Source organism: Nanorana parkeri, unplaced genomic scaffold (genome assembly GCF_000935625.1).
Source record: "Nanorana parkeri isolate BGI_ZX_2015 unplaced genomic scaffold, ASM93562v1 scaffold590, whole genome shotgun sequence".
In the NCBI taxonomy this organism is placed as follows: domain Eukaryota; kingdom Metazoa; phylum Chordata; class Amphibia; order Anura; family Dicroglossidae; genus Nanorana; species Nanorana parkeri.
The window spans coordinates 233,747-249,881 of record NW_017306858.1 but is presented as its reverse complement, the minus strand read 5'-3'; the positions used below and the strand labels follow the sequence as shown (position 1 = coordinate 249,881).

Here is a 16,135-nt window from a genome sequence, read left to right as displayed (position 1 = left end):
TATATATATATATATATCAGTTTTGATGCTCTGGCTCTTTAAATATGTCAAAAGCAAAGCTCACCCAAAGTCAGTATTATATATTACAAAACACAAATTTACCGTTTGCATTAACACACAAACGTGCTAACAGCTCTAGAGTAGATTTTATGTCACAAAGGACAGTAAAATGCTGTGAGAGAACAGCCTACCCTGACAGCATCCAAATAACAAGTTAATTATGCCATTGCCAAAGCAGGAAGCAAAAGCAATTCACTACGAAGAAAGGCCATGTGAGGAGACATTGGTATGGCGTACCATGCTGTGATCTACCCGGAAGAAGGCCAGCTGGCATGGCTTATTCAAAAGATTTGCAAATGCGATGAATGCATCAGCTTCTTCTAAGTTTAGAATGAGGACTGCAGCAATGAAGGACATGCCTTGGACCTGCAAGAGGAAAGTAGAAGGAAAACAGAAGTGATTTGCTTAGGACAGCATCTCAGTGCATGTACAGGGCTATACCTGCAGATTAAAAGGAGGAGATCTAAGGGCACACAGTTAACTTTAGTAATGTAAAACAGCATTATGTTATTATTATTATAGAGGATTTATATAGCGCCAACAGTTTGCGCAGTGCTTTAAAATATAAGGAAGACATTACAATTACAATACAATTCAAGACAAGATGGTAAGGAGGGCCCTGCCCATGAGGGCTTATAGCAAACCTTTGTTACTTTTGCTTAAAATTCTATTCTTACTTGGAAAACTGCCTTATTCTGGTGCTGCTTGAGTAGCTCTAGCTGCTGCGATCTGCAATTTCAGACATATAAGTGCCACTGTTGCCCACTCCTGCCAGGGGTGGGCAACAGTGGCACTTATATGTAACTTCCTGTTTTATAGTGATGCAGTACAAAAGCACATTACCCAGATCTTCCTGTCAGAGAAGTGGGTGTTTCTAAGTTTGGGCTCCCGTTCCTTCAGAATTGTACAAATTATGGCTGGTAAGTACATAGCACTCAAGAAACTGCCTACAAAAAACAAACCTTTACCCTGCATTGACTTACCCTGTGTCTCTCCTCTTCTCCCGGCCGAAGGTCTAAATTGCACGTGCGCCCGCCCCATGATCCTTCAAAGGCCCCCCGAGAATCTTCAGATCTTTGGAACGGGAGCACGCAGCGGGGGGACACAGGTAAGTTTAAACCTATTTGGTTCTTTTTTTTTTCCTAATGTTTTAGCATGTATCTATTGCTTGCTAGCAGTAGATCTATGCAAAAACATACAAGGCTTTAATGATCCTTTAAAGTGACATTAAAGCCAAAAAAAATTCCCCTCCCCCCCATGTAAATGTTAGCACTTACCTCAAATGATGTCTCTTATTCTGATCTTCCTCTTCTTTCCCCATGTTTTCATGTGTCCCTCCAGCGGTGCGGCGTCACTCCGATCCAGTGCTGACTGCTCTGTCTCTCCGATCCAGCGGTCTCTGCAGGCGGGTGCACGCGTCCATAGACTTACCTTGCGTCTCTGCTCGTCTCCCGGCCGAGAATCGGAACTGCGCATGCGCCCGCCCCAAGATCCTTTGCGGCCGTACGATCACTTCCTGATTCTCGGCGCGGGAGCGAGCAGCGATAACGAGGTAAGTTTAAAACCAGTTTTTTTTTTTACATTCTTGCCTATATCTACTGCTTGCCTACTATTAATTTCTGTACAATCACCCTACTACATAAATGTTATAAAAAAACAAAATCACTAAAAATAGCATTACCACCCATCGAACAAAGCCTTAGGAATAATTGAGATTAATGGCAAGAAGAAAAAAAACAAACAAAAAAACAAATGTAGAAGAGTGATGGCAGAAAAAGACTAAGTAGTCAATCCCAAGAGCCCCAAAAAGTGATGATGCAACAGAATCTGGTGCAGCAGAGATAACCAAACTGCAAATTTCCAAAATGAACAATATATAGCACTCAGCTGAAAGCTCAACTTACATAACCAACATCTGGTCTGTAGCATGTGTATGCCCCCAGCACACTGTGCAGCAAATCATGATATGGCCCCCCCTAGAAAAGAAGTAAAAGAAAGTAAATTGGTCAGTGAGTCAGCTCAATTTGTTAAATTAAAACCTGAAGGTGCGTTATTCATTGCATTTACAACTATCCCGATTACCAGTGTACCGCCGTTATGGTCTGTGGCGTCTTAAACACCAAACATGCTGCAACAATATGCCAATGCAAGGTGTTACACTGCTTATGCCACATTGCAGTCAGTTAACCCAACATTTTGTACGGATATCAGTAAATGATGTCGGAAGCTTTGGCACCTGTTCAGACCATCTGTTGCCTAAATGTCTTTTTAAACCTACCCCTCCCACCTCAGTGTAACCCACACTATACCTTAAGTCCTGCTGCTGCACAGCGTTCATTAGAAAATAGTCCCAGCTGTGCAGTGTAATCACTGTGTATGAATGCCATGACCGCATTCAATCCTATAGCTACTGCTCTGAATGGCTGAGACTGCCACAAATATGGACCAGCCCTAGGAATGAATATGGCCACAGCATGCAGTAGGCACATGGGCGGACCAACACTTTATTTTAGTGCAAAAGCTGCATGGCACAGTAGAGCCTTACAGTGAACATCTCTTGAGCAAGTTGTATTAAAGTAATTTCCTATGCTACACTGAGGGGGACAACTCTGAAAGGGCAACTTCACTAATAATTAAGTTGTCCTTAAGGGGTAAGCAGTAAGAGTCTATTGTAAAACTCAAAAACATCATTCTATTTAATCCTTTACTTAATATTAGAAGCCACCATGTCATTCAGCCCACCAGTATGTACCCATACCATAATCTGATTTAGCTGAACTGACCTTGTAAGTAGCAACATACTTAAATTGCTTTATATTAATCCACTCTTAACATTTGTCTGTTATAGTAAACATACAAAACGCAGCAGATACAGCAATTGCACTGATCTGTTTACCTTACAAGCAGCATTTACTGCAGTAAATATGTTGCCGACGCCTTTAAAGCTACAGTTCATAGAACATTGCATTTATGGATCAATTTTTAGAAAATAGAATAAAAATGTTGCCCATTATATAACTGGGGAAAAGAAATGAGAGCAAAGCTGAAGCCTATAAATATAGTGACCAATTAGAATACATTTAATTTACTCTGACTGGTCACTATGGGTAACTGCTCCAATTTTATATAGGTTTTTCATCATTCTAAAAAAAAACATTTGCTTTGGAATGAATCATGAAGCGCTGCCTTACCTTCTGGAAAATATAAAGTGATGGGAATGTTCGGGATATGTCTAACTTGATTAGCTCAAGACTCGCTTCTCTGTCAGCGACTGACACTCCTGCATCTATAAGTATCAAAAGAAATACATTGCTTAGGAAAACAGAAATAACAGTCTACTCAAAGTCTTCTACAAAATAAAGTCAAGCCTATTAATTAGAAGTTAAATCATTAGGTACAACTTTTTATAAATCCACAAAGATAAGCCAAGTAACACCTGATGCTGCTGTAAGGACTTACCTTATGTGATGCCTCTTGATGCAAACAGCTTCTTCCTTCCACTTGCTTTCCACAGTCCCTCCAGCGCTGGTGCTGGGCTCTGATCCAGCGCAGACTCCTCGTGTCCCACAGAGTCTACCCTGCATGCGCACTCCTGGCTGTGTCTATCGAGTTTCAGTGTCGCTCTCATCCTCTCCCTTCCGGTGATCTGGACTGGGCATGTGCCCGCCCACACTTCCTTCTTCACATCGTTCGTGAGCTAGGACGTCTGCAGTGAGCGGCACTGACTGTGGGGCATATATCTACTGCTTACTAGCTTTTAGATCCGGTTAACACTAACATGCCAAAATCTTCAGACCATAGCTAACCTGTAACTCCTGTAGTGGCCTGGAAAAATAATAGACATTGCTCTAAGCACTCTTCAGGTCCCTAAAGTCACCCATGCCTCTCCTCTGGCTAGCCCATCTAAGAGACTGCAGTACATTCTTTATTGCTCAATCTCATCAGAGTTTTCGAGGTAAAGTCAGCTCTTACGCAGTCTATCTAGATACAAATATCATCCCATTTCTTTTTTTATTGGCTAAAATAAGCCAATGGAAAGAAATAAATTCCAGCCAAGTGGAAAAGGAGGCATGAAGAAAGCGAATATAAAAGAAAAGAAAAAAAATGTACTTATTTTTGCCAGCTGCTATCTAGGAATTGCTAGAGAGCTGCGACAGGAGAGAGGGGGCAATAAAGTGCTAACAACAGCCTTTGCACAGATGCTGCTAGATAGGTTAGGATAGGGAGGAATGTTTTGGATGTGGAACTGTTTTCAGTGCAATAAAGTGCTATCATCAATACAATTAGACAGCCCACTCCAGTTTTTTGAGTGATGGCCTATAATTTGTTTATTTATTAAAATAAAATAATATTTTTTATAGTATTATTTTATGTGCAGTGCATTGGATAAATTACAATTGCTTTAATATTGCACATATAGATTATCCAAAAAATAAATCCAATACACTGTGCCTAAATTTAAAATCACAATAATAATACGTAAAACAAATAACTGTGTTAATATTACACATACATTGAATCAGTGTCCAACATGCAAGTGATTAAATGCAGTAAAATCAATCCAAACAAGACAGGTTATTTGTTTTATGTAATATTATTGCGATTTTATTTTTTAAAGCTCTGAGCAAACTGTTGGCGGTTTATAAAACCTGAATGAGAAAACGGAGAATAGGAATTTTTTTCTTACTAAAATCAACATTGCCTAAAATATTACAAGGTGGAACAAGCTGTATTTGCTTGACAGCTAACCCTCTACTTGGCTGGCTGAGCTATACAGCTTCATAAATATATGCAAATAAAACACTGCCCAACAACTACCAGTCTAGTACTGAGAGTACTTAGCCACTGGGTATCCAATACTAATGCGCAGATGCTTTAGATGACATAAGAGCATTTACCTTCTGTCTCCATTTCGGATCCCGTCTCACTAAAACACTTCCATCTCTCCTTAGCCCTAGATAGGAAAATGTCATAAAGCTCTGGAAGCATAAAACAGAAGGTCATTAGTGAGGTGAGCAATGGCCAATTATGTGCAAAGCCCATATAGCAGATAATTGCATTAAAAAGGAGGTTCTGCTCACCCGGAGTGATATTCAGCTCATTCCCTATAGCCAGGCTCCATACTTTGCCACGCACACTTGGAGGTAAGCCTTGCCACCAGAGGTCTCGCACTCTTCTGGTATTCCGCCTGAAGATAAAAGGCAGACTTAATATAATGGACAATGGTTGGACTATATATCTGAGAAATATGTTTATGTTGTATTTTTTTTTTTTTAAATGGCATCACAGTAAGCTGCTTCTTCAAGGCTGTTCAACTGTACACACAATTTGTCTTCACCAGCAAGCAAAAAAAAAAAAGATTAACCAATTTTATAGCGATATTCACATGAAGCTAGTCTAGTCATTTGCTGCACATCTTTGGCAGAATAGAATATAAAACTACCATGAAAGGTATTGCATATAGACTATACAGCTTTGTAAAGTAAGCACATTGTAGAAGGTCTCTACCTCTACTAATGTTTCCATCTCTTTAGCACTCTTTCATTGTGACTTGATAGATATAGCCCCCTTCCCCCCAAACTCATTCTGATGTGATTTTGATAGTCAGTATCTAGCACAGCCACATTTAATATACATATATTTTTGCTTGATCCGATCATCTTCTTTCCAGTAGTTTTCTGGAGTCCCTCCAGCGCTGGTGCCGGCCTCTGATCCAGCGCTAACTGCTGTCCCACGTTGTCTGTCCGCATGCACGCTGCGTGCATTGACTTACACGGAGTCTTCCCCTCTTCTCCCGGCCGAAGATCTCTAGTGTGCATGTGCCCGCCCCATCATCCTTCACGGCCGCTCAAAAATCTTAAGATCTTCAGATGGGAGCGAGCAGCGGAGACACAGGTAAGTAAAACCCTATTTGGTAACTTTTTTTTAAATGTTTTTGCATACATCTACTGCTAGCAAGCAGTAGATATGAAAAAAAAGTTCAATTATACTTTAAGTTGTCATATAGGATGTGTAAGTCTGACTGACCGCTAACATGAGCACCACATGCGCTCCATTTGCTTCACTCTCCAACTGAAGTAAACTTATTGGAGCCTTGGAGCTTTGTGAAGCTGCCATCAAAACATTATAAGAAGTGCATCTGTCTATTACAAATGTGCGTGAGAACAGAAGTATAAAAGATGCGTCCTCTTCACTTGTATCAAATAGGTAAAATAATCTAAGTTCTGATGAAAAATAGCACTTTTCACACCACTACTCCATCCATACATTAGCTTTGGTTTCATTACAGTTTAAAAAATTCTGCACGCTTGTTACAAAGAATCCAATTGAAAAAAAAAAGGGAATGGTTTACAAAACATCAGCGTTTTTCATGATGAAAGCTTGCACTTCCAACCAGCAATATGAACACACTTACATGGCATCCCAGTTTGGCAAGATGTCAGTGTTCCAGACCACCATGGCACTTGCAATATTTTCCTCTTGCTTGAACCTTTCCTTCATTTGTTTTTTCCTCCTCTGAGCCTCTTTTACCTCTGTGGAGAAAACCGCAGGATGCTGACATTTGTTTTGTATTTCATGGTGTCTTTGGTGATCGACGTGAAGCATTTACAACAAAGTGAATTTAACCGTAATAATGAAACTATACTTACTACAGCAGCAGCTTAGAGAACTGCTGGCACCTAAGATTAGATAGTTAAGCCTTTTAAATCAAGAGATCTACATATTGCCTTTCTATTTAAATAAAAGAAAGGACATGCCTTTAAAACCTTTTAGTATTCACCTTTACAGAAAACACAAGCCGCAAAGCAGTACATTTTTGCGTGCACTACAAACCTGTTTTTACCCAAGAGATCAATGTAGGCTCTTTTGTTTGTGCATACACACATCTAAAATGTGGATGTAAATGGTATAGAGAGGTATTTGTAAAGCTTTATGTTGTAAACTACAGCACTGTACTGCCAGAGATCAGCATCACCGGTTAAATTATTGTAAGTATAATATCTCCAAGACATTTTATTCCACACTTGCTCCATGTGGAGCCTTTTCCAATGCTCAGTTGTGGGTTGTCCTAGCTAATTTAGTTACTTGCTTCTGACCTACCATGCTTTTACAGCGTGGGAGGTGTGTTGCATTGCCATTCATTTTAATGGCACCCCAAATGCATCTCCTGCCCGCAATATGATTGACCATGCCACAAGGCGAAATACCACAATACAGTGCGTTGCAGTTCCGTGCATTGTGACCAGGTCAATCGCATTGCAGGCAGGAGGTACGTTTGGGGTGCCATGAAAATTAATGACAACGCACGTCCCGCACTGTTAACTCACGGTAGGCGAGTTGCATGGTACCGTGTGATAAACGCACAGACCTGGTATGAACTGGCCCTAAAACATATCTACACCAAAAGAGAAACCATCATATATTGCAAGCTACCAGATGAGGTGGTTGCATAAGTTTTCTTTTTTTCAAAACATTTTCAGCAAGTACAGAGAAGTCTGCCAGAAACATAGTGTCCTTATCACTTCCCATGAGATTAAAGTTGGCCATACACTGTTCTAATTTTGGCCGAGTCCTGCTGACTTGGACAAAATTTAAACAGTGCACGGCCCTATCGGCATCCCTTCCTTTGACAAAGGTTTATTTTTAAATTATTTTTATTAAAGGAGCCAGGCCGAAAGCGACTGCAGCCAATCAGATGCAGTCTCTGTTGGAGAATTCTGACATTGCCACACCCACCCATGTAAGAATAAGATAGCTTGGCAGGGTTAAACCGCATGGAATCAAGCAATTGTTCTTGTGCGGCCTGTGGGGCTAAACGACAAAAAACGCACAATGTATGGCCAGCGTGAAAGAGCAAAAAACATCCTCATCTTCCTTGTGTAAACTACTAGTCCAATAAATCCACAATGTAATGGAGATGAATAAAAGGAAGACATCTTTGATGACCAGACTGTGTGAAACCATGACTGTGAAAAAAGGTAAAAAGTCTAAAAAAAAAAAGAAGAAAACTGCAGCTGTAATGGAAATACATTTTTTGTGTATTGTTAGAAACAGCGAATTTAATTAAAAGAAATCTGATGTCTTCTGCCCTTCTAACAGGAACATTTGGAGATACATTATGATAAAAACTAATTCAGTCGGTTTTTCCAGAGCCAAAGGCTTTCCGCTAAATGTCTATCTATGCCATTTCACATAGCGGAAAACTGGATAATTGCACTGCTTTCACGCTGGAGTTGTTTCAGCTAAATGGTCTGCTTTATTGCTTGTGGATAAATTAATTTCTCTGCTGCTACTTTCTTTATTGTAAGAAAGCACATTCAGCAAATAGCTGAGAGAATTGGTTTTATACATGTGTTGGCAAAGCATAAGGGTAATTACTGACTGGAGCAAGAATTGATTTTACGTACATTATTGTTTTCATAATCTGCTTCCAAGTTTAAGATCATGGATTGTGGGTCTGAAATGCTTGTGAATGTAACAGACAACCAAACCATCACACAATCCTTGTGTGGGCATGCACACTTGTGTGGCCTTCATGTGATGGAGAACTAAACCCATTCATATCACTTAATACTAATGGATTTCAGTACAGTTTGCTTTATATGCAGATAATGTGGAAGAGCTTGTGGATCTGTCAGCATTTTTTGTGTGGATTTAAACCAGATAATAGGCGTATTATTGATATTTAAAATATAATGTTGAATCAAAAAACAAAAGCAAAGCCTGCTGTTTATTAAACATGGAACAAATGATTGATGCCAGTTACTTCAACAAGTTTAAAGTTTTTTCAGAAATTGTGGGTGGTACTTCTTTCGTTTTAAAGGGTACCAACAAATTTGTCAGTGTCTGTATATGCGTTGCTTTTTTGTGCTGAGAGAGTGTGCTCAATTGCGTGACCCCAGCATTGTAACCTCCCCTATCTTCCCCCAACCCCAGGTAAACAACAGCTCCAGCTCACACAGCTTGGACAGGTAGGATGGGCTCCTGATCACGGTAAAAGCCAATCACCATGATCACGATTGGTAAAACCATAAAATGCCTCCAGCATTTAGATTTCATAAGAGCTGTGGTGAAGCTGGCGGAAAGGGTTTAGGAAAACTGTATAGAAAGAGGTATGATGCCAAACATACTGAAAACCAGATTCTAAATTCACAAGTTAATCCTGGTCATCACTGTAATAGCAGGACAGCAGTTCTTAAAGCCAGTAACTCTTACAATCGTTGTATTCTGTCCCATGAACCTACACTGCAATGGTGCATAGGATTCTGTTCCCTGAACATGCCAATAGCACAAAGGGCACCCAAAATGCTTTCTTGACATGTATTGAGCACCTTCTGTCAGAACGAGTACATTAATCCAAGCATACAGTACTGTGAAGTACAGCTGTGGATTCATTATTTATGCATTTGTCTCCACCCAAAAGAATGTTAAATTGTTGGTATTTCATACAGGTGCAGGGTGCAATTGTTTGCCCTGCACCTTTGTATTTGAAGCCTTGGCCTGTACTGGTGGCTGATTTTCATCTGTATATAAACTGTAAGCTAGGTTTAGTGTTTGAATTATGCTCTTTAAAACACCATGTTTCCAACATAAAATGAAAGATTAGAAAGAAGAAATATAGGTAGAATTAAAACCCGCAATGAGTAAACATTTATTGGTTAGATGCGGTTTACAGCACACAGATGAAGCCTCAAATGGAAGTAATATAAATCCCTTAAACCCCATGTGGCTTTTCAGAGAGAATCACTGCTGGGAGCGATTTCCTACTCTATGTAGTTCATCATCTTCGCCCAGCAGTAGTGCATCTGGCAGAGAGAGTTTGTAGGAAAGTAATGATGGGGAACAGTGAAAAGAGGAAAATAAATATTCACTGACCTTTCAATTTTCGGTGTCACTCTGAGGTGCAATTACTTAACTGAGATATTTATTTTGATTAAATGACTCGTTTTATACTCTAGCGAGAGAGTGATCTGCCCACACACAAAAACCAAAGCCTTCCTTCACTGAGCTGTCAAAGGCTTGCCTAGTGGAAGGATATAATGTAATTTATTGGGAGCTTGTGTCTATTGCCTACATATATATCACTATCCATTAGGAAATAGAATCTGATCTCATTTTACATCAGTTTATTTTATGTGTGATCTAAGGGGTGAGGGCTCATCAGCATGGAGATACTGGGCAAAATGTTATATATATATATATACACACACACACACACACACACACACACACATACATATATTTATCTATATCTATAAAAATATCTTCACTACCATATAAAATCAGTATTGGAATACTTGGAGTGGTCAGTATAATGTTGACAATGTATGCTAAAGAGAAGTACAGTTTAGCACATAACAGTCTGTAAAAAGAATACATCATTACCAGTTTGCAAAATGTAAATTTTTAGGTGTAAAGGTTATGAATTTCATGCATTATTCTTGTGCGATTGCGTAACATTTTTCCACCAATTATTTTTATTTACAGTTTGTGTTCATTGGAGAGATTTTCCTTCACTTTCTCTTCTGTACACACACAAAAGAAAGTGAGAAGTAATCTTTCTAAAGTGAAATAAATATCCCTTAGATGTCACTACAAGTATCCCCATTAAAAGATTTTCCCTCTGTTCCTGTTCTGGTGACAACATAAAAGTTTGGATTTCCCATTATTTTCTGCTCTCATAACAGTCACCAGGACAAATGGGGTTAAAGCTCCCTACCAGGGAAACAAACTGCAATAAAAACCTAACGGCACTTCTAACCCTTCACCACTCAAAAAAGGTTTTGACTTTAGATAGTTCAAGCATAGCTAAAACAAAAATGTAATACATCTGTGACATTGCAAACCCTTAAGGCTTGATGGAGATAAATGTTCCAATCGATCCTGGAAATACTCCCCTCACTTTGTATGATAACAAAAGCTGATAAAAGAGCAGAACATTTTAAATAGCCATTTATAAAACAGATGACAACATTGTTATTTATATACCAGCAGTCATACATAATCAAGGCTTAAAACAGAAGCCAGTAACTTATACTGTCATCATGTAATGAGAATCACCAACGATACTGCGGTGTACTATGAAATTAGGTCATTTGTTTTATTACTTATATAATCTTACAAAACAGCTGGATTTTCAGAATATAAAACCCAGCAAGTAATTCTAAATTAAAGTTCCTGCAAAGCATGCATGCAGCTACTCTGCTCTTGCCCCATAACACACCAGTGTGTACCATAGAGTCTAAAACTGCCATATGTTATCTGCCAAGTATAAAACAACTGATTAGCGGTCTATGTAGATATGCTTTACTGGATACCTCTTATATTTTAATAGCAGGGCAAATCAGGATGTGTAGGGGCTACAGTATACTAATCATCTGGTGTGCGGCTTCTGTTAGGTCCGGACCGGGGTGTCTGACGTGTGTGCTAGAAAAACAAAAGGCAGGCAGGTGGTTAAGACCCCTGAACATCGCTCCCAAACAACTGCCTTAACGAGTGTTCACCCCACCGCAGACAAGTTTAACACCACCCCTCCTTAACCTTCTCAACACTTTTATTGCGCTAGGTTGTGGCGCTTCTGTCTCCAACTTTTGTTTTTCTAGTATAGTAATTCATAGAATACCACAGTAGTAGTAGTATACGATGATCACTATACAACTGTAGTATACCATATACTATACTACAGTATAGGATCACTGTACTTACAAGACATTTGTGGACACTGCTTTGGATGGAGATGTAGTCTGTAAATCATACATTAGACAAGGAATAAAACCACTTAAAAGCTACTAGAACACTTAAAGAATGGAATAACATTAAAAAAAAAAAAAAAGGATTTACCTCGCTTTTTTGCCTCCGCTACCATTTCATCATACTCTTGTCGGTGGCGTAAGGTTTCATGGACGGACTTGGCAGGAAGATTTCTAAAAAGAGAAGTTTTATGAATTAGGACTGCTTAGATCAGACCAAATAACTGTAGTAACATCTACCTTTACTGAATCTCTAGTGTTATATAGATTAACCAAACCGAGCTGACAACTTCACATGTATGACATCTGGGAAAAAGGATAAGCCCTCAGGGGCAGGGCCCTCCTTACCATCCTGTCTTGAATTGTATTGTAATGTCTTCCTTACATTGTAAAGCGCTGCGCAAACTGTTGGCGCTATATAAATACTATGTAATAATAATAATAATAATAATTTGTGTTTTTACTGTAAAATCCTTTTCTTGGAGTGTATCACAGGATACCAGATGGTATTCAGAGACCCCTGAGTCATACTACCACCTTCGGGAGATTGAACACTCGCAAAGCACAGCTGTAAGGACAGCCTAGTATAACCCCTCCCACTCCCAGCAAACCTCAATTTTGTAGCAAGCAATGGTAGGAGGGGATTACAAGAGACAGAAGGAAGGGACCTGTGTCATATGGGGCATAGTATAGAACCTTCTTCCTGTGTAATCTGCACAAACCTAACTCACAAGCAGGAATAGTGGTAAACCTTCATAACCTCTCTGTGGACTCTTTCTGGTAGTGTCAGAAACCAGAACGTTTTATGAATATACAGATCATAATATTCATGTATCTCATATATCTCCGATCTGTTTAGGGTTTCCTGGTCATCCTATGTTTATTTTTTCTGCCTTTTGGTTGTCAGGATGCATTCTTTACTCCCAGGTCCAACATTTATGACACCCCACTCACCCTCCCCCCCCACAACTTTCTCTTGTATTAAGTGGTAAACTCTGTCATGTTGATTGGTATTGCTTCTGACCTGGAGAGGTTAACTCTCGAAAGCTTGTCTTTTAAATATTATGTTAGTCCACTAAGAAAGGTATCATTGCACACTGCAATACTCAGTTTTTTTTTAACATCTTGTCTACTGGACTAATACGGCTTACCCATTTACATTACACATATGCACACTCACACATATATACATAAACAGTGACGTGCCGTACCTCATATTGCGGGTGAGGCATTCCCCCGCCCCAACCGCCGCTGACCGAAGACCGGCCGGATGAAACTTCGCCCCGACGGCCAGAACTCCTCCCCCAGTGGCCAAAGTCCCACCCCCAAGCTAGTGGGAAGCCCTAACCCTGTCCCTCACTAACTAGCTGTCAACATCCATGTCCGGTTACATTCAATTTGAATGTTTTGATAACCATCCGAGTCCTCTGTTTAAAAAAACTCCTCCACAACCTGTGTTGTAAATGCTATACAATTGTGTTCTGGATGGTCAGCGGGGGCCGTAGTGGTAGCACTGGGCACCTAGGAGGGGAATGTTAATCTGCAAATTGTGGACAGGAAAGGTTTAAACAAAACATGAAAAGTTTATATTGCACAGAAAAAAAAATACTCACACTTCCCATTATGAAGCAGAAGTGTACAGATATATACTTACGCAGGTCGATCTTCTAAAATAAGAGCCGTTGTAGACAGTGGCTCAAATTCAAATTTTTTGCGCCTTGTGGACTGCGTTGGGACTTTACAAGCCCTCCCTGTGCGTGTTTCATATTCCTAAAAGAAAAGAACATTTTAAAATACATTAGCCACTTCTAGTCCAAATCAGCACTATATCAATTCAATGATTCTTAACTTTCTACCATGTATCGGCTATCTGAAATTGGGACTGTTATGACAAACTGGGAATTTTATATATACTAAAATTGTATAAAATATAGGTTTGGTTCTCTAGAAATAAAGATTCCCACAAAATCACATGCGGCCAAACTGACAACACCCAAACAACAACCGCTGAACAGACCTGTACATTGTTGTGAAACTATTTTGTTAAGACAAGGCCTAGACCGGACACCCCACAATACTTTTCTCTTGCTCCGTTTAGGTTTCCTGGCAATGAGCAAATACGTGGCCGGACTCGCATCGAGGAAGTGTCATAACAAGTTTTTTGCCTTAAACCCTTTCGCTGCCAAGCCCTCCGAAACTTTTTTCACCTCAGGTGGCCACACCATTTTTTCCATTGATTTGATTTTCAATTGCTGCGTTGCTAGTGTTTGTAAAAAACCCCCAAACCATATATTTTCTGAAAGCACAGGCCCGGTGGAATAAAAAGATGGTGCTACTAAATTTAAAGGCCCTGTGATAATTGCCAAATGTTTCTCAAATTCATATTAAACCGATAAAAATACACAATTCAATTGATAAAGCACACTAAAAAAATATTTTATGACGAAATCTAAAAAGATTTAAAAAAAAAACTTTAAAAAAATATTTTCAAATTTTAAATTGCGCCTTTTTGCGAAAAGGTAAAAAAATGAAGGAACGCAAAACTGTATAAGCGACTTAGGTTAAAAATCAATTTTGCGCTGTGTTTATGTGTTGTTTTGTGTATGTGTTGTGATAAAATGATAGGCATACATTTAATTGCAACAAAGTATCACAACGCAAAGCTTTGCCGTGCGCTGCCACAGTTAAAATAAAATGTTTTTTTAAAAGAAAAAAAATTAAAATCATGAACTGCGTTGCGTTCTAACACACTGCAGCGCATATGCATGGAGTACACCACAATATGGTGCACATGTATGTTATGTGTGTGGGGGGAGGGGAGTGTTGTGCCTTTTTTTATTATTAGTTAATTTTTTTTACACATTTTATATTTTTTAATAATTTTTTATTTTTTACTGTTGGGGAGGCTCCAGGGGAAATATTAGGAGTCTAGAGAGACCCCCGACATTTGCCTTTTGAAATGGAAAAAGAAATTAAGGACACAGAGTCCTCAATTTCTTTTTCAGCAGCCTCAGCACTCAATGAATGAGAAGCACTCAGTACAGAGGCCTCCCATTCATTCAGAAACTGTTGATCGTAAAATATTTACTATCAACCAGTTTCTGAATGGAGAGAAGCCTCTATAGTGAGTGCTACTCCCCATTCAGAAATTCATGAATCACATCCTGTTCATTCATAACTGGGGACACATAGTACTATGTGTCCCCAGTTATGAATGAACACTGGAGTGATCAGGCGATCGCTCCAGTATTTGCTCTCCACAGGGGGTCCGTAAATATCACTGATATTTACCGATCCTATCCTTCGCCCCCCTGCTGGCCATTTCTCCTTGGATCCCTGCTGCCTCAGCCCATACAAGCGGGGGAGAGAAGCGGGGATACATGGAGACACAGATCCCTGCTGCCTCAGCCAGGGCAGCCTTCAGAAATGTCGGGGTCCTTTACATAGCTTATGGCCGGGCCCCTCCGCACCGCCCGTTCACCCCCCGCAGGGTCCCCTCCCCGCACTGCCGGCACAATGAGCCAATCACACTGATATATATATATATATATATATACACACACACACACCGCAATGCTGTAGCTGCAGCCGGTGCGCTGGCCCCGGGGCGTAAAGCTGAAGTTTTGTCGTGATTTCTTTCCTCCCTGCTGGGCGCTGCTCTTTGTCCCAGCGGGGAGGAGAGAAAGTGACAGAGAGAAAGTGACAGCCGGCCAAGCGCTGCGGGAGGAGACCGCCGTGCTCTCTCCTCCCACACTGCTCAGCCGCCTATCACAGTGCTGCATTAGCAGTGTGTGGGCGGTCACAGGAGGCGGAGCTCTCCTCCCTGCACTGCTCGCTCAGCCTCCTGTGACAGCGTGTCAGAGAGGAGAGCAAGAGCAAACACTCAGTGATCACTGAGTGTCTGTAAATAATTGAGGACATGGTATGGTTACTGTATCTTCAATTATGAATGAATGAGAAGTGATCTACATCTCCTCCTGTTCATTCATGATTGTGGTTATAGTAAACATACTATGTTATCAATGAACAGGAACACTCAAAGGATTCCTGTTCATTGATAATAGGGGATACAGAAAAAGAGATTGATGACTCTGTGTTCTCAATCTCTTTTTCTATTATAAAAGGGAAATATCAGGGGTCTGTTTAGACCCCCAATATTTCCCAAAGCCCCTAAAAGTAAAGTAAAAAATACTTGTACTGTGACGTTTTTTTACGCTAAACCGCAATAAAGTCTGTGACAGCTCTATGTCCCCCGTGCCGGCTGATGTACTCTGTCACTAGTACCACGGGTGGGAGAGGCAGGGAACGGCTCTACACTGGGGGGG

At 40.2% G+C, this 16,135-nt stretch overlaps 1 protein-coding gene across 1 annotated transcript in view; it reads right to left on the bottom strand.

The window, feature by feature from the left end:
* The window catches only part of TBC1D12 (TBC1 domain family member 12), an 86,578-nt gene that overhangs the window by 4,562 nt on the left and 65,881 nt on the right, over positions 1 to 16,135 (bottom strand). Inside the window, exons 5-12 of the mRNA XM_018562671.1 lie at positions 13,465 to 13,580; positions 11,902 to 11,984; positions 6,476 to 6,593; positions 5,142 to 5,248; positions 4,959 to 5,039; positions 3,252 to 3,346; positions 1,965 to 2,036; positions 298 to 426 (exon numbers count right to left, since the gene is read on the bottom strand). Of these exons, the coding sequence (XP_018418173.1) occupies positions 298 to 426; positions 1,965 to 2,036; positions 3,252 to 3,346; positions 4,959 to 5,039; positions 5,142 to 5,248; positions 6,476 to 6,593; positions 11,902 to 11,984; positions 13,465 to 13,580 (801 nt within the window). The remainder of the gene's footprint in view (positions 1 to 297; positions 427 to 1,964; positions 2,037 to 3,251; positions 3,347 to 4,958; positions 5,040 to 5,141; positions 5,249 to 6,475; positions 6,594 to 11,901; positions 11,985 to 13,464; positions 13,581 to 16,135) is intronic.